The 18,776-nt window shown below is 34.1% G+C and overlaps 2 protein-coding genes across 13 annotated transcripts in view; one reads left to right on the top strand and one right to left on the bottom strand.

Annotated features, from left to right (window-relative positions):
* Positions 1 to 18,776, top strand: part of LOC128680802 (protein madd-4-like) — a 328,414-nt gene that overhangs the window by 294,987 nt on the left and 14,651 nt on the right. For 6 of the 12 annotated variants that reach the window (XM_053764219.2, XM_053764229.2, XM_053764228.2 and 3 more), the window contains exons 11-19: positions 3,332 to 3,481; positions 5,493 to 5,617; positions 8,434 to 8,475; positions 10,023 to 10,265; positions 13,424 to 13,547; positions 13,798 to 13,919; positions 15,533 to 15,614; positions 17,470 to 17,637; positions 18,268 to 18,450. In XM_053764219.2, coding sequence (XP_053620194.1) covers positions 3,332 to 3,481; positions 5,493 to 5,617; positions 8,434 to 8,475; positions 10,023 to 10,265; positions 13,424 to 13,547; positions 13,798 to 13,919; positions 15,533 to 15,614; positions 17,470 to 17,637; positions 18,268 to 18,450 — 1,239 coding nt within the window. The remainder of the gene's footprint in view (positions 1 to 3,331; positions 3,482 to 5,492; positions 5,618 to 8,433; positions 8,476 to 10,022; positions 10,266 to 13,423; positions 13,548 to 13,797; positions 13,920 to 15,532; positions 15,615 to 17,469; positions 17,638 to 18,267; positions 18,451 to 18,776) is intronic. The other 6 variants (XM_053764226.2, XM_053764227.2, XM_053764224.2 and 3 more) reach the window with 3 other exon arrangements.
* Positions 10,751 to 12,413, bottom strand: LOC128680808 (uncharacterized). The gene is made up of 2 exons (XM_053764237.2): positions 11,590 to 12,413; positions 10,751 to 11,358 (listed from the first exon to the last, which is right to left on the bottom strand). Exons 1-2 carry the CDS (start codon positions 12,382 to 12,384, stop codon positions 10,894 to 10,896), a joined length of 1,260 nt encoding a protein of 419 aa, XP_053620212.1. The 5' UTR covers positions 12,385 to 12,413; the 3' UTR covers positions 10,751 to 10,893.

Here is an 18,776-nt window from a genome sequence, read left to right as displayed (position 1 = left end):
ATGCATTTATATAAATGTCAACATTAAAAAAAATAAACACATAAAAATTGTGATAGTTTTTAATCAAGTTAATTGGCAGAAGGTATGTTTTTACAAGTCATCATCTTAGTATTTATTCATAAATTACAAGCACGTTTCACTTCAAATGTTAAAGTATATAATATTTCTCAATAAGCCACAAATAACTGGCATTTTTCTGAACGACCACTGCTGAGAAGGAATGCCGAATGAAGCTCATTTAAACAGTGTTGGTCCCTATCATGCCAGAAGGGCTTAAAACATTATTGGGATTTTATTGTGTACTTACATGTTATATTACTGATAAAAAATTATACATAAATTTATATTTAAAAAATGGTAAGCCCTTCTGGCATAATAGGGACCAACACTGTTTGAATGAGTTTCTTTCGGCATATCTTCTCAGCAATGGTCGTTCCGAAATGCTAGTAGTTTGTAGCTTTGGTAAACATCATTTAATTTAGAATATGACGTGAAAGAGTGCCTGTGAAGGCCTAATTTCTGAATAAATGATTTGATTTTGATTTTTGATTTTACACATATGTAATGGAATTAAAATCACTACATAGTATAAAATAAAGTCACTTCCCTATGTACGCTTAGATATTCAAAACTACACAACGGATTTTGGTGCGGGTCTGTTCAATAGATAGTATGATTCCTGAGGAAGGTTTTGGTATATAATTTATTATGTCTGTTTATCCGAGCGAAGCCGGGACGGGTCGCTTGTAAATAAATAAACATCCACTACGAAATAGACGTCACATTTTTAACTAAACCAACGGACTTTAAACTGGCGACTCAACCAACATGTGACATTAAAAGTTAACGGAATATTTCATTAGTAAGTTGGCTATTTTTTAAGTGGTGAAGTTGGCACAACTTTGTGAAAGTAACTGGAGAGCGCACTTCGCGGAATGTTTTGGTTTTGTCTTCTTTTGGTAGACCACGAACAAGATGGCGGCATGATTAAGTGAAGTTTTAGCGCGATTGGCAAACGGCTCAAGATCCTATGGAAGACGAAAAGCTTAGCCCAGCAGTTGGACAAATATACAGGTGTTAGGATCATACGTGTACTGTTTAATAATTCCAAAGTCGATTGCTGAATAATTATGTATTTTATTTTTATACTTTTTGGGATACACACGACATACTTTACGGAGCCGAAGTTTCGAGTGACAACTTTATAAAAATACTAGCTTTTGCCCACAACTTCGTATGTGAGTAAAAATCCGTTTCCCGTGGGAATTTCAATAAATCCTTTCTTAGTGCTCCCCTACAATGTCCCAGGAAGGTACACACCAAATTTCAGCTTCTATGCCCAGTAGTTTCGGTTGTGCGTTGTCTGTCTGTCTGTCGGTTAGTTAGTCAGTCCGTCACTCACTCAGTAACGCAAGAGTTTTATATATATAGATTAAAAATTATTTTATGTTGCCAGCAACAACAGGCTCACCATATATTTATAGTTTTTATAAAATTAGGTATAATTACGACGACACAAACGGGAAACATGATTAGACAAGAGCTGGAGAGAGACATTCGTCTTCATCATACATTAAGTAAATTAAAATCAAGAACACATTTAAAACTCCAAAGAAAACTAAGAATAAACTGGGTCTCCCTCAAAACTACAGTGTAAGTAGACGACATACAACACTACATTGTTGGAATTTTCAATACTTCTCCAGCCGTAAAGTTTTATACAATATGGCCTCGGGCGAGCTCTAGATTTTGCAGACGTATGTTGATTTTGTTTTGTGCATTTGTTATCAGAGGAAATATATGTGGATCTAGTTCGTATATGTGGAGTTTTTAGACTGTGGTTTGCATTTTATTCGTTTTTCATACAAACTTTTAATTAGCCTTTAACAACGATGCCTATGTAGCAGGCAGTCTGCGATACAGAAAGGTCCTGACGAGTTGAGACGAGATTTATAATTACGATTCAAAACGACTCCTTAAAAAGGCACAATCTAAACATTATCGAAAAGCTATGAAACAGACACTTAAGCAAATAAATTGGATTTGAATTTGTTATTCCTAACTGATGTTATATGTGGAAAGTAACTTTGTTACCTCTTCAAGCACTGTCTGTATGTAAGTATGGAGAAGAACATAAGGTATCTTTCATGCCGGAAAAATAACTGCTCCCCGTGGAAACTACATTGGCGAAGTCACGGGCAAAATCTAGTATTCATATCAAATTCTCAAACAACCACATCGCTACTGAAGTTCATAGAGTTAAAAACTTGTAAGACGTGTCACAGAGAGTAAGAAACGACGTAATTAAAATGGTCTGAGACTCTGCCAATTAGCAGAACAAACAGACGACTCTCTAGAAATAATTGGATCGTTTGTGAGCGGTAACGAAATAACTATTCTAAAAATGTTTGTTGGTCTGTTTTGTTACGGTTCCATTTAGTTGACCTGACTGTGCATATCATTAAAAGTTGTTTTCGGGTCGCTCTCATAGCGTTGCGGCCGCGCTGTCATTATGATCCGTTTCGTGAGTAAGGAATCATTTGCGAAATACCCAAAATCATCATTCATAATATTAACTTTACCGCAGTACATATGAATTATATTAAAGTCAGATAGCAATACTAATTTTTATCTTTATGTGAAATAATGAATACTTCAAATGAATATATATATATATATTTATGATCATCGTGATATTTCAAAGACTAGTGCAGATGGATCCTGTTATTGCTAACTAGCTGCCCGTTCCGGCTTCTCTCGGGCAATACCATAATAAACTATCTATAAACGACCTGCAAAATCCAGTTGTATAGTTTTAAAGGTCCAAACATACATAGGATGTACCCTATGACCTCTTAATTATACTCATAATTATATATGCGAAATTACAAGAAGATTGGTTGAGTTTATAACGTGTGAAGAAGTAACAAACAAACGAACGAACGAACGAACGAACGAACGGACGGACGGACGAACGAACGAATGAACGAACAAACAAACAAATAAATAAAAAAACGAACTTACATTCACATATAAATAAAATAAATATATTAGGACAAATCACACAGATTGAGCTAGCCCCAAAGTAAGTTCGAAACTTCTGTTATGGGATACTAACTCAACGATACTATTTTCTATAATATATAAACATCCAAGACCCAGGTCAATCTGAAAATGATAATTTTCCATGTTGACTTGACCGGGTACCGAACCCGGGACCTCCAATGTGGCAGTCCGGCATGATGACCATTAGGCCACGGAGGTCTAACATAACACCTTATATATAAACCACCATATATCAACATTGTGGATGCAATAACGTATCTTGCAGTGCTCTGTGTCGTGCGGCGAAGGGGTGCAAGTCCGAGGGGTGGAGTGTACTCCAGGAGGAGGGTGCGACCCGGCCAACAGGCCGGAGATATCACGACCCTGTTCCACCGGCATCAGCTGCCCTTCCTTCAGGGAGCCTCAAGATACTGAGGTGAGGGTTCGTGTTGTAAATAAACACTAGTTGTTCACCGCCAACTTAAACCTCGCAAACGCAATAATTCTTTCACAAAATTGTGAATATTTCAAAAACGGCTTTACCGTTTTTTAATCCCCACGAATTTAAAAATTCCATTGGCAGATTCTACATACCTTTTTAATTTCATCAAAATCAGGCCAACGGTTCGAAAATTATCGCGTTACAAACATACATACAAAAAATGTATTTTTGCCCCAAGTAGAATGTTAGACCTTGCTCGCTTTGCTCGCTCGGTCAATAATCGATTCGAATTGAGTCAAGTCGAATCGAGTTTAATCGAGATTAAACCATCACAGTGTTTTTAAATTAAAAAAGACTAGTAAAATTAAAAAAATAAAACCGACCCAGTGCCCGTATACGGTGACAGACGGACGGACAACGAAGTCTTAATAACAAGATCTCATTTTAACCTCTGGTACCATAAAAAGAGCGATTTTATGTGAGATAATTGAAAAGCCTTTTCACAAAGTTAACAAACGAAAAACTTTGCTAAACAAATTTGCTCAAATAATAAATAAGTCCGCCTTTTTATTCGCGTTCGTTGAATGAATAATTATTTCCTATGTACGCCTATCAACAATGTAACGTCAAAATCAAGCACAATTCAAGCACAAATTGTATTACTCCTAAAATGCGTTACATTGTCTAAGGGACAATTGACAACACGAGGCCTATTTTGTTGTTTAATTTTGCATAATTTATTTTTTATATTTGTAGGATAGCCGGGAACATGGCAAATAAATTTAGAGGTTCACTGGGCGTATTTGAAATTGTCAACTATTCCCGCGTTTCAGAAGTGAAATATACACATAGATTTACTTGAATTTTCTGATAACGAGTGTTATGCAATGAATAAGCGTGATGATAAACAATTATTCATTATAATAGAGATAAATTAAATAATAAAACGTACTTACATTTCAACAGCGTTTATTCTCTTTTTTCTTCCCTCTAACCATAGAGGACTGATCGCTCACAAAAATAGCGGCAAATATCTCACCGGTCATAATAACTACTTTAAAATATATTTACACAATGCGATCAGTCCGAATTAATATATTATTTATTTATTTATGTATTAATACAATATTTATTTATTGTTTCTAACATATTTAGTTTCGTACAATTAAAATTATATATATTCAACTTAGTATAATTTGATGAAATTTAAAAATTTTGTTGAATTCTGAAGGAAAAAGTTTTGTATCCAATAAAACAGCGGCCCGTCCCGACTTCGTTCGGGTAAAAACATAATAAATTATACACCTAAACCTTCCTCAGGAATCATACTATCTACTGATGAAAACCGCATGAAAATCCGCGCAGTAGTTTTTGAGTTTGTGTTAGTGAAAAATTAATATACAATATTAAATGTACCTAAATACCTTTCTTACATATTCTACATCCTCAAAATGAGGATTTCCGATATTCCACCCCGGTCAAAACTGCGGTCAGAATTTAGTTTCGAATAATTATACAAACTTTAATTATATTTTCACCGCGTCATAATGGAAAAATTCCTTGTTGTTGTTAGTTTAGCTTCGCTTGGAACAAAATTAAAAATGAAATTTCATTTTTAGTTTGCAAAGCGTCTGGTGAGCTGTTATAAATTATTTTTTCAAGTCGAACAGTTTTTAATTCTAACTTGCCATTTTGTCTGATTATTAATGACTTCAAATCTGTTTTCACCATTTTCTCATCTTCACGTGGTCGTCTTGGTGTCTGTGAATATAACAACAAATGTATAAAAAAGATTCAGCTGTAATTTTACCGGCCGCCAGACTGAAGCTCTTTGAGAATGCTACTGTTGCCTTTCAGTTATAAAGGTTGTCTATCTCGTACGACATAATCTAAAAGAAACTGGAGTAAACGTGACGACGGCGCTAGAGAGCCAAGAGCGCCTTAAGTCTTATACAAAATGTCTTTATTTCCCTCTCGCTTTCTAACGCAGTTTTCTTTCAAACAGGACGAGATAGAAGATCTACTTCCTGGGGTAGTTTACCACACACAACCACTAATTCAGCCGTACCCTCCACCGGGTCCAAAAACTGAAAGACTAGTGGGAGAACCAGACGTGCCCGTTGAAGCCACGTAAGTGTTGTTATTTATATGTATTTTTTATATATTTCGAATGCGATCATGTCTGTCTGTCACACTTCCTGATACACGTTACAATGGATATCGAATTGTATAGTCGCACTACCTATTTACATAACTTATCAGCCATAATAACAAGAAGGGTAGTTGCCTGTGTATTAAAATAAAATTATTAAACGCATTCACATAATGAAGCCAGTTAATCAAATGTCACTTTGATTTATCGATTTTATTTATGGCAACATTAAGTATTTTTTAGTTCTAATTGAAGTTTAATTAAAACGCTTTTTGAATCTAATATTTGTGAAGTCACTTGTGCCCGCTGTCACAAGCGAATTCTTTTTGTTTTTGACACATGAAAAATAGTATCTGATTTGACTTGGCAACTACCCTATTAAGACCTTGCAAGATAAAGACAAAAACAATTAGTTTTTGTCTTTATTTTTTACGATAGTGTGTCAAAATTGTGTGACAGAGACAGACCCAAAAGATAATAATATACCCTGATGCATAGCTGGTAACTTACACAATGGTGTTAAAAATTGTTTTTTTCAAAACTAACGCTAACTATAAAAATTTACACTACATTTTCCAAATTAATATGTTGATATAAAAAATAATATCATTGAAGAAAATAAATATAAAATATAAAACTGGCAAGTATTTTTCTGTTAACGAACGAATGAATGAAAACAAAAAAATATAATTCTATTTTCGAATATTCAATTTTAAACACCGTTTGTGTTTATACTTTTTAAATACAATATATATTAAGGTGTGAAGGCAAAAATATATATAGCTTCGTGTTATATTATTACAAAAATTCCAATACTTACAATAAATGTCGCTTTTATTTACTTTATAGTGAACAAAACGAAGCATGCGGGACAAAATCGAATGTGCCAATATCATTCGAAATTCCTTTCTATAGCAAGCATACCTACTGTTGTATCAGCTATGGTCGTAGCTTTTGTGACGTCAAATAATATATATATATATATTAACGTATACGGAAAAACACACTTTTCCGTACCTACTTACGATTATTTTAATGTATTACCGATTATTATTATCATAACGGTTGAAACAATATATATATATATAATGTACCTACCTACTCGTAAGTCTGTGAATGAAACCCTACTTTTAACCGACTTAAAAAACGTTCTCAGTTCGTCGCGTTCTTTTTTTTTGAGAACAACTTGACGCATGACGTTGCAAATTTCAACATAATAAAAATAAAAATAAAAAAAAATTAATTTATTTTAAAAAAGTGATTCCGAGCCATAACTACATTTAATATTTTTTTGTGCCGAATGTTTTGCCTCCACAGCTAAAGAATATATAATAATTGTACCTATACGTTTTCTCTTGTGATGTGTCTCATATTATGTTTGTATGTGTTGTGTATGTTTCAAATTTAATAAAAAGTATATAATCAAAATGATCATTAGGTATGCCTCTTAATAATACATGAGTAACTGACAATATAATTAAAAAATCAAGGATATATATTTATATATATAAAAGACTAAATAGTCGGCAGCTTCGTTCAGTATCAGCTCATAACTTATTACTATCGATATCTCGGGTTCTAAGCAACGTATCGAGATGAAACCTATACCAGATTTTAAGTTAGACCTTCTGTTATACAACTGTAAAAACCGCATTAAATTCCATCTAGTAGTTTTTGCGTGATGCGCGAACAAACATACAGACAGACAAAAATTCTACAAAAAAATGTTTTGGCTTCTATTAGTCCCATATAGACCCTCCATAATTATTTTTCTATAATATCTTCTATGTACAGACATACCTCACCTGCAGTTTTATTATATGTATGTATAGATTGTCTACTTTATTAAAAGATATTATAAATTTACACCAATATTTAATTTGACTCATTTTTTAGTTTTAGATTGAGGTAAGTAAAAGTTTAAATTGAAAGAGAAGCTTATAAACTCGCTTTATAGCATAACGTGGCCTTTGTGTTTCACAAATCCTAACTCTGTCTACATCGTAAAGGAGAAAAACGTGTTAAAATTGAGCTATTATTTTCTTAAAGCAGAATTAAAATATTACTACAAGAAATATAATAAATGTATTAAACCAACCAGAGAGAAACACATACGTATAGATAAACACCCAAGACTCGGGCCAATCAGAAAAAGATCATTTTCCATCATTCATGACACGAACAGGGATCGAACCCGGGACCTCTCGGTTCAGTGGCAAGAACTTTACCACTCCGCCACTGAGGTCGTCCAGGTTATTGTTGCTAACAATTTTAACTACCTACTAACGTATTGTTTTACATCATTACATTTGACAAATACGCTCGAGGGCGAAGTACGGCTTTATATTTCACTTCTCAATATCAATCATATTGCGGTGTGGTTGTCGTTGCGCCACAATGACTCACTGTGATTGGTTAGACGCGTCTCACTGCGAATCAACTCGATAGTGATAGATGTAAATAATGTTGCAGTACGCACATCGTTCATAAAAATACATAAACGTAAAATGTATTTTTAAATCCACACAATCACAAAGGCATCGTCCTTTTTACGACGATTTTTTTTATTTTATTATATACATGAATTTTTATAATTGTGTATATATATTTGTCAAGTGTACAATGTAAATAATACATTAGATGATCATCGGTTTTATGACTTAGGCAGATGGGAACGCCTATAGTGGCCACTCCGGTTGGTTTAACACTCAAGTTGGTCTTTATAAAAAATTGAAACATGCACTATATATTGTGTCTTGTCTAGCTCAGAGTATTATGTCGTTGTCTCTTTCAGCAACTACAAAATATTCTTTGCGTGCGGCTGGTTGTATGTGAGGTATTGTACCTACGTATAAGTAAGGTTTTACGATTTTCGATTCAGATACATCACATATATTTTTTTACAGTGAATGACATCCCATCACACAGCCCAGCTTACTGGGGTGGTGATTTATTTAATTTAAAAAAAATATTAAAAAATAAAAATTAAAAATTTCCAATAAATCAATAGGGGACAAGTATATTTGTTAGACAAATTAAAAAACCCCCGAATTACAATATTCATTTCGCTACCACTTTTGAACGGCTGTACCGATTTTCATCGAACATATCTAATAACCACCGCATAAAAATTTGCTATCAAATAAAAAAAAACTAATCCAAATCGATTCATCTTTTGATAAGCTACGGTGATACTTACACAGACAGACAGACACACTTAGTGGTCAAAGTTACAACACCCCTCTTTTTGTGTCGGGGGTTAAAAATGATACATATTGATCTGTATGGGATGCTGAAACTATATCCCAATATATGTATACTAATCGTAATGAATATAATATTTTATATCGTCGTAATGTAGATATTTAAATATCCGATACTTGGGTCATTCTGAAATAGATTATTTTCCGTCTTAACCTTCAGAGTTCACCCTTTTTAGGACGAGAATGGAACGAGGATCAATATGGAACACTTATACTTATACGTAACACAAATACTTTTACGTAAAAAAACTTATAATCGATGTTCTATAATATTTCTTTGCAATTGAAAACAAGTCTGTTATTTTCGGAGTAAACTTAATATATTTTACCTAATAAACATAACGTTATATCAATAAATTATTAAATGATAACAAATATTAGTAATTTAACTTGAATACAAATGTAATTATTGTTTTTTTTTTTAACAAAACAGTAATGTTTAAATCACCACCCTGCGTTGAAAGACCTCCCGAATTCTGTAGCGTTTTTGTGGTATTTTCATTCGAGTAACCTTAACCATATTCCTGAATGTTCTTGACCTTTTATAGCTTAGAACATAGCTATATGTTATCCTTGTCATTTGTAAAGGACAGATTGAGTAGATACTGTAACCCTTCAGGATTGAAGCCAAAATCTGTATGCACAGACCCTTATCACGAAAACCTTCGGATCATTTATTCACAACCCATTTCTGTCACTTACTCTACGATATTTTTAACTTTATGCACTGCACAATAAAGTTTAAATCTATTTGCACATACAACACTGGGATTGTCTTGCATTATTTTAATCCGCTTCAGTACACTTTTCCGATACTTTGAATGAAGTTTTCCCAACACATACACAGATTTGAGATTTTAGGCAAAATTTTACGATGTTTCTGTGTGTCCAGGTCCAGAGGTCAATGGTACAATTGGTGACATACACAGACAAACACTGGTGCACATACTTCTACATAAACCAGCCACTGATTCCAAAACTGTATAAGATTCATACTTTCTAGTTCCCGCCCGCATGTATCTTGGTGCCATTGTGTGGAATTTTAATAGTACTATTAGTATAGACAGTATTCTTAACAACTACATAACATAAACAGTAAATAGTATATTTTTCTTAATAGTTACATCAAAGATGACGACTGGGGACCATGCAGCGTGACTTGCGGAGAAGGATGGAGGAAAAAAGAGGTCCATTGCAAGATCTTTCTAGAATTTAGCAGAACAATCGCGAAACTCCCCGACAGCAAATGTATGGGACCGAAACCCGCAGAAGAAACAGAGAGATGTGTTATGGAGCCTTGTTCTATGGCTTATGGAACGTCGTTTGGAGATTCTAGTGCGCCGTCATATAGCGGTGCTGATAGGTAAGTTATGTAAGATAACATTTATTACAAAATCTGTATAATGTACACGATGAAAGTAGAACAAATCAGCACAATTGCTTGTGTGCAATTGTTTCCAATAATGAAGCTAGTTATGTCAAGAAATTCAAAAAATATTCAATTTATATAATTAACGTAATTATATATTATTGTATAGACATAAAATCTATGAGTTATTCTGTATAATGTACACGATGATAGTAGAACAAATCAGCACAATTGCTTGTGTGCAATTTTTTCCAATAATGAAGCTAGTTATGTCAAGAAATTCAGAAAATATTCAATTTATATAATTAACGTAATTATATATTATTGTATAGACATAAAATCTATGAGTTATATTTGTTCCGTTATCAATGATCGATCGTTCATTTAGTAGATAAAAAATATACTCTATAATGTTCTTCAAGATGAGGCAATTGAAGAAATATCAACTTATAAATACGCAATTAGGAGAACACATAAACTTAGATTATTAATCACACGTGTATTTAAAATACAAAATATCACCTTCTTTACAAATAACATAATAGTTTTAAATACATCATGTATTCTTTCAACAAAGTTATATACAATATTCCATAACGAATTACTATTTCGATTATTTGTGTCATATAAGATGCCAATTCTTCACTCTTTCACTCAACTTTTCCAAAGAACCGTTTTCGATCGCCTCGTCAATAACATCGTTTAGTTTTATTTTAAATATTTTTTCTTCTACTGGCTCTTTATTAGGAACAGGCTCGTGATTTATATGTGCTTCATTTATCACATCATCTTCTGATACGAAAAAAACTATTTTCAATTCAACCATAGCAATCAATAGGCCATATTGTTTGGCCACTTCTAAGTCATTTTCAAACTCTCTTATAGGGTAAGCTGAACTAACTTCTATGTTAAATAGATTTAAAGTAGATTTTAGCGTATCGTAATAATCAGTTTTCAATATTTCAAGATATTCAGATCTAAATCGGGGTGTTGTACATAGATATAAGAAATATATTATGTCTGTCACTGGACTCGCGTACCGAACCGCTTGGAAGTCCAAAAAACATACTTCGGTTGCTTTGTTTTCCTGAAACATACGGAAAAATATTTAAGTTAAATTAACTAAACAATATAATTGCACTAGTTTAAAAATAAGTAAATATAAACTTGATGTTACAAGGCAATCTCTGCTGCACCTTTGGACTAAACATAAAATGATAATAGAGTGGCCATTTCACAGTAAGTGTGTTTCGCCTATGAGAATCAGTTTTTTTTTAAATATTTAATGTTAAAATTAGAAATGAAATATAAGTCTTACCTCAAATTTGAACAGCATATTATTTATCCAACAGTCACCATGGCAAAACACATTACGTTTTGTAGGTTTTGTAAAACCTCTTAAAATTTCTAATAACTTAGATCTTATTACAGTGAGTGACTTTTTTGCATCACTATTTTCCACTAAGGTTAAAGATGCATCGTAAGAATCTTGAAAATAACTTCTCAATTTCGTTTTGTTCAAAAACTTGTCCTCAAATATTGTGTCCTCAAACTTTTTGTTTAATTCACTAATTATTAAGGGGTTTTGACGTTCAAATATGAATGTCAATGCATGTAGTTTTGCTAGTTCATTTATGACTACTTTTACTTTATCATAATCTAATTCTTCGAATTTTTTAAGCGTCAAATCGGACATCCAACCGTCGTGCTGCAAATCATCAAGTATCAAAACTTCTTTTCCTTTTTCGTCACACGAGAACACATATTCAGGCAAAACAACTTTATTATCAATTTCTGCTTGAATTTTATTAAAAGCAGGGATAATATGCTTATAAACACTCACTTCCCGTTTATGTAACTCATGAAATATTTCCTGTCTTGCTGTATTCACTAAAGTTTTAACTATGACTGTTACTTTGTTATTATCATTGTCACTGTCCATTATAACTACTCTAAATGTATTTGCGACATAACTTTCACCTTTTCCACCGATAGAATCGACATGATAATTAAAATCATATATATCTTTAATTCTCGCGACTTCTTTTATGACTGAATGTAATTCTATACAGTTGAATTCGTCAGGCTCACTTAGATTGACGTCTAACGACATGATTGTTAACGTTTACGTTTGATAACAAGTCAAAACTGTGGAATAGTGGTGTATTAATATCTTGTCTGATAAGATATCTCACTGATAAGTGTATGTGTCACTATCTTGGGCATTTATTAATCAACTGGCTTTCGCTCGCGGCTGCACCCGCGTGTTTTTCGCACGGGCGCAGTTATTTTACCGAGATGATGTAGGTAACTCTATGTCCTTCTCCATACTTCAAACATTAACACAACAGAAGATTGGTTAAGTAGATATAGAGCGTGAAGAGGTAACAAACTTACTTTCGCATTTATAATATTAGTTATTGTGTAATATTATTTTTTTATTGTGGGAGGTAAAAAATGTTTAAATGATAAATTATCGATATATTTTTTTAATAAACCAAAATTAATATATTTGAATCAGTTGAAAAATTCACTCGTTATTACTGTGAGCGTCGTATTTCAAAGTTACATTGTTTTTATTGCAATTAATCTGTGTCTATGTGTGTGTATATGCAACTATATACACCTACAATATTAAATTAATTTCAAAATTTTCGAAAACCTTAATAGCTTAAATAATTTTAAAATATTAGCATTAAAATTAGATGAGATATATTTAACATATATTGATTAAAATATGATTTGACAAAAATTACATAACTAAACAGAAAACTGTGGCCACTAAAATCATCACAGTAGACTGTGACTACACTGTGTAATGGAAAACTGTAAGAGTTTGCAATAAATTCCTTTATCTAGTGTAGAATAATTTGATAAACAAAAGATATTGGTAAAAATGTGTTAGTGACGCTAGTGTGCAACTGCACACTGTCTACTCGTATATCTGTATGTATCTCCTTAAGGTGAAATATCTTTCGCTTCATTCTCAAGCCAATATCAAATATTGTAAAGTGCGACTATGACAAAAGATACAGTATTCTTTAACGAACCTTACGAACAGCCGGTCAAATAACAATATTTATGTATTTTATTTTATTTATTTATTTTTATTCATTATAAAGAAGAAGTGACTATATTATGTTTCCATCCAGCAGGTCTCTGGTCTACGGGACTTCCAGCAATATTCGGGTGGCTCCTGGCTCCCCCGGGAAGTCTTACTCCTGGAAGGAGAAGGGATACACCAGCTGCAGTGCCTCCTGTCTTAGTGGAGTCCAGGTAATATTATATATACAGGCATTAATAGAAATAAAATTTTTCACAGAGTTTTTGTTTCGACACGTGAAAATGATACTTATTCATTTTATACTATTTTTTTTTTTATAATTATTTTTTATTAACCTTACCCACTGCTGGGGAGGCCTTTATCCAACAGTGGGAAAGGATAAAAGAAAGAGAATTCATGTTTTCTTTCTAGTAAATTCATAGATAATTCTCACATAACTTTTAATCGGTAACATATGAACAGGAGCTGATTATCCAATGTGTGAGAGACGAAGATGGCAAAAATGCATCTCCGTACATGTGCGACCCTCTCACCAAGCCTGAGAATAGAGTGAGAACTTGCAACGATCACCCTTGCCCACCCAGGTAACCACCATTTTTAACCCCCGACGCAATAAGATATGTATGATAAATTTTTACCGCTAAGTGTGTCTGCCTGTCTACGTGGCACCGTAGCTCATCAACAGGTGAACCGATTTGGATGCGGTTATTTTTATTTGATAGCTAATTTTTATGGGGTCGTTCTTAGATATGTTTGACCAAAATCGGTTCAGCCGTTCAAAAGTTGTAGCGAAATGAATATTGAAAGTTGAGGGTTTAAACTTGTTATATTACTAGTGACCCTTTTCGCACCAGTGCGAAGGTCGCTGGTAGAAGGGCAATATTATGCATATTACATATACATATATAAAACTTCCTCTGTCACTTTGTAACTCTATCTATTTAAAAAACCCGCATCAAAATCCGTTGCGTAGTTTTAAAGATCGGGAAACGCAAACGGAAACAGGCAGAGATGAGTGAGAGACTATTTTAACCCCCGACACAAAGAGAGGGGTGTTATAAGTTTAACGTGAATGTCTGTGGCATCGTAGCTCCCAAACGGATGAACCGATTTTCGTTTAGTTTTTTTGATGTCTTAGATATTTTTATATCGAGTTATCTTAGCCATGTTTCATGAAAATCGGTTCACCCGTTCAAAAGTTGTAGCGAAATGAATATTGACAGTCGGGACATTTTTTAATTTGTGTAACAAATAAACTTGTTGAAATATCTTGAACACGAATCCCTTGAACTCCTTTGTTCTGTTTTTTCCCTCATTTATTTTTAGTAGAGGTCTCGTAACATTATATTGCTTCACATAATAGAGCACAAGTAAACACAGAATGTGGTTAGAACATAACACAAATAACAATTTTGTGTTATTAACACGCGGCCGCCGCTGCCTGTATGCAACTGGGCGAAAATCTCACCCACGAAGAATAATTATACATTATGGCTTGTTCACACGGTTTTAGTCTATTTCATTTCTTTTCATATCGTATACTACAGATTGCAAAAATTATAAAAATCTTTGCTTTTTATATCTACAAAGCAAAGATTTATATATATTTTACATTCTTTATGAACTAGGCGATGGGTAAAAAATGTTAAACTTTCGTCAGAACACGCATCCTGTGGGCGAAGTGCGGGTTTGCATTTCACCATCGAATCTATTCGAAGTGATACGCAGCGAACCAATCACATTGCGTCATTGTGACGCAACGACAACCACACTGCAATATGATTGGTTCGCCGCGTGTCACTTCGAATCGATTCGATAGTGAGAAGTGAAATGCAAACCCGCACTAACCTCTGATCGAAAATTCGACGTCAAAAATATGCACTTCTGCCGGCACTCCCGTTTTTTTAACCGTTAAAATTAAATTAAAATTTTGATTTAATTTATTTCCGAGATGTAGCAGTAAAATATACAGCAAAATATCGTATTGAACAAACAAACAAATATCCGAACTTATTTTAGGAAGTCTTCAACTCTCAAACGGTTACTACCTAGCCAGACAATACAACAGATAGTATATTTAATTACAATCAAAGTTGACACTTCTGCTACGAACTACGAATAAACTTTTGTATACTTGAGCGTTAGTGCTGTACCCGTGTAAAGTAACCATTACAAAATACATTTATTTGCTACACAGATGGAATCACACCGAATTCTCGCAATGTACTAAGTCCTGTGGGATCGGGATTCAAACCCGAGAAGTGTCCTGTATACACGAGGTAAGTTCTTTACTTTCAACCTTATGTTAACTGAGCATAGAGCTCAAATTAACTTGTAACTAAAAATATATATTGCGTATATTGCGAGATCTTGCAGTGTTTACACGAAGTATGTGTTAGGGAAATTTAAACCTTGTGTACATTATTTTAGTATGCATTTTAAGTTGTGATGGGAACAAGACATGATCATAGAAATAAAACTTAAAAAACACTTAAAGATTATTTCTTCCTTCTAGAAATGAAATGCAACTTCCGTCTTAAGAAAACATGGCGCATCTTTTTTTTAAATGAGTTTTAATATTCGCATTAATCCATACTAATATTACAAATGAGAAAAAGTATTTGTTTGGCCTTGTATTACGTCAAAACAAAGTATTGGTATTAAGTGATTTTTTGATGTTTGAGATATTTTGAGAGCTGAAGTGCAGCTTCATTTTATCGCGAATGGAGCCGGGCCGGAACTGCTCGTAATAAAAATTATAATGAACAAAATAAAATATCGAAAGGGCCATTGACGTGCATCGACGTCGTCCAAACTCCATAAAATTTCTGAATTGATTCATCGACGAGCGCAACGTAGCTAAGTAACCTAGCTCTTAACTCAAAATAGCAGTATCGCGTCGCAGTAGGTATATGAAATATTCACGTAATTATTTCCAGCAATGTTTCAGAATAAAATGCATCTCAAATGGCGAATAAGGAACCATTTTAAGCAACTTTCAAGGAATCACTTTGCATATTTTACCCAGTCTCGTTGCAAAGAGATTTTATAATTCTACTAACGGCGCTGGGATACTATGCTAGCCTTTTGTGAAACGTATTAAAGCGGAGATGTTTTCACTTCATTAACGTTTTTATTATTAATTTTGTACGTTTCATATTTCACGGTCTGTTATTTTATTACCTCCTTATTTTCCGGATGTTTATTAGATTAGACGACCTCGGTGACGCAGTGGTAAAGTGCTTGCCTCTGAACCGAGAGGTATTTTTCTGATTGGCCCGGGTCTTGGATGTTTATCTCTATATTATGTATTTATTATAAAATATAGTATCGTTGAGTTAGTATCCTATAACACAAGTCTCAAACTTACTTTAGGACAAATCACACAAATTGAGTTAGCCCCTATAACACAAGTCTCAAACTTACTTTAGGACAAATCACACAAATTGAGTTAGCCCCTATAACACAAGTCTCAAACTTACTTTAGGGCAAATCACACAAATTGAGTTAGCCCCTAACTCAATTTGTGTTTTTTGTCCTAATATATTTATTTATTATTTTAATAATATGCGTAATAAATTGGAAAAATAAAGCTTCCGCAGACATTAAGTGTCCAGGGTCAGCTTTCCTACTTTTTCGTCACTTCGCACGGTCGTCGGCATCCCTAGTTGTCAGACCATTGGCACGCATATCACCTTTAACGACATCAAGCCAGCACTACTTGGGTTTGCCCCTTCTGCCAGGGCGAGGCGGGAGCGGCTTAGCCAGACATTTGTTTCCTACGTAATTTGCCGGTCTACGCAAGACGTGGCCGTACCAGCGCAGGCGGCATATGATGTTTGTCTGCCATATCACGGACATGATATACTAAGATTGCCGTGAATGCGCGATTTAAAAATACTTAAGTATAACAATAAATAAATAATAAAGCTTGTTTATTTTCCATAAACATTTACATTTTGCTCACTATACAACTTTTTTTACATCGTAAATCAAGATTTATAGAAACCCCTCTATAGGGTAAAGACCTCCTTCATATTCTTCCAAACTTTTCTGTCCTTAGCTGTCTCTGTCCAATTATTTCCTGCGATCTTTTTTATGTTAATTAATAATTACCTCCTATTTCTTTCGTAGGTGACCCGCGGTGGCACCAACACAGTTGTAGTGCCAAACAGCATGTGCCCCCAACCCCCTCCCCCGGACCGTCAGTACTGCAATGTGCTCGACTGCCCCGTGCGCTGGCAGACTGGGGAGTGGAGCAAATGCTCTAAAACCTGCGGGGGTGGTGTCAAACAGAGACCGGTAAGTCTATATATAGTTTTTAGTCTTTTGATACACTTTGTACACAGTTAGTCATTATTATAGTAGTACACATAGTTATAGTATTTGGACATAATTAGACTAGACACATTTGGATATGTGAAATGTGATTACATCTGACGTAACCAATACGTAAGATGTAATCACATTTCCGCACATTTGGATCATTATTTATACTTTTGGAACACTTTTGGACACATTGACTAAATTTTGACTACATTTAGACACATTTGTTACTTGGGTCGCTTATGGCGCTTTCGTCATTTTGGTCACGTTCGTTGATTTCGTTCACTTTTGTTACTCTTAGGTACGGTTTTTTACTATCAGTGACTCTTATTGGCTTGCTCAGGTCCACGGACTTTTACGTACCATTAGCGCATTTCATCCACTACAAGACACAAGTCTCCTCCACTACAAGACCAAGCTTCACATTTTTCTGCGCTTCTTCTTCATAACGGGCCTCCAATTGTGGCGATGTCGTCACTCCAACGTGAATTTAGTTTGCCTTACCCTTGGGGGTAAGGTGAAAACCTTACCCCCCATTCGTGTCTCCAATCCAGTAACTAGTTTACAAAAAGACAATTTTATTCTTTAATTCACAATATATTTTAGGTGGAATGCAAGCAGATAATGGCTCAGTCACACGTGGTGGAACGACCGGCTGGCATGTGCAGTTCTCCTAAACCTGCGTCCACGAAGAGCTGCAACGCTAGGCCTTGTCTTCTCGACACGTCTTCCCCGGAGATTTCATTGGCCAATTCGTCGTATATACAGCATGATTTGAAGAAGAAAAAGGTAATTTTATGTTCCACTACTATCTTAAAGGCGAATGTTTGTGATTATGTTCGGTACTTCACGTTCAAACGTAATATTTTAGTTTCATCAAATTTTATCGAAATCCGTCGTGGGTTTTGAGTTATCGAGTAAAAAATATCGTATAATAACGTCCCACACAACAAACTTTCGCATCAATAAGATAGGTATGTTCTAGTTTTCCATTGCATAATGTAGTCACAGTTGACTAAATCGAAAACGGTGATCACTGAATTCCTTTTAGTCAACTGGGACCACATTGTATTATAGAAAACTATAAAACTCTCCTCTACTATAATTCTTTATGT

The sequence above is a fragment of the Plodia interpunctella genome, chromosome 25 (assembly GCF_027563975.2).
Source record: "Plodia interpunctella isolate USDA-ARS_2022_Savannah chromosome 25, ilPloInte3.2, whole genome shotgun sequence".
Classification (NCBI taxonomy): domain Eukaryota; kingdom Metazoa; phylum Arthropoda; class Insecta; order Lepidoptera; family Pyralidae; genus Plodia; species Plodia interpunctella.
The sequence above is the reverse complement of the archived record's forward strand: the minus strand, read 5'-3'. Positions and strand labels throughout refer to the sequence as shown.

What these genes read in the sequence shown, in the direction of transcription:
- LOC128680808 (XM_053764237.2), bottom strand. Translation starts at nt 12,384, where the DNA reads ATGTCGTTAGACGTCAATCTAAGTGAGCCTGACGAATTCAACTGTATA. An exon ending in ATATGCTGTTCAAATTTGAG is followed by an intron (nt 11,359 to 11,589) that starts GTAAGACTTATA and finishes CGTATGTTTCAG; the next exon opens with GAAAACAAAGCAACCGAAGT.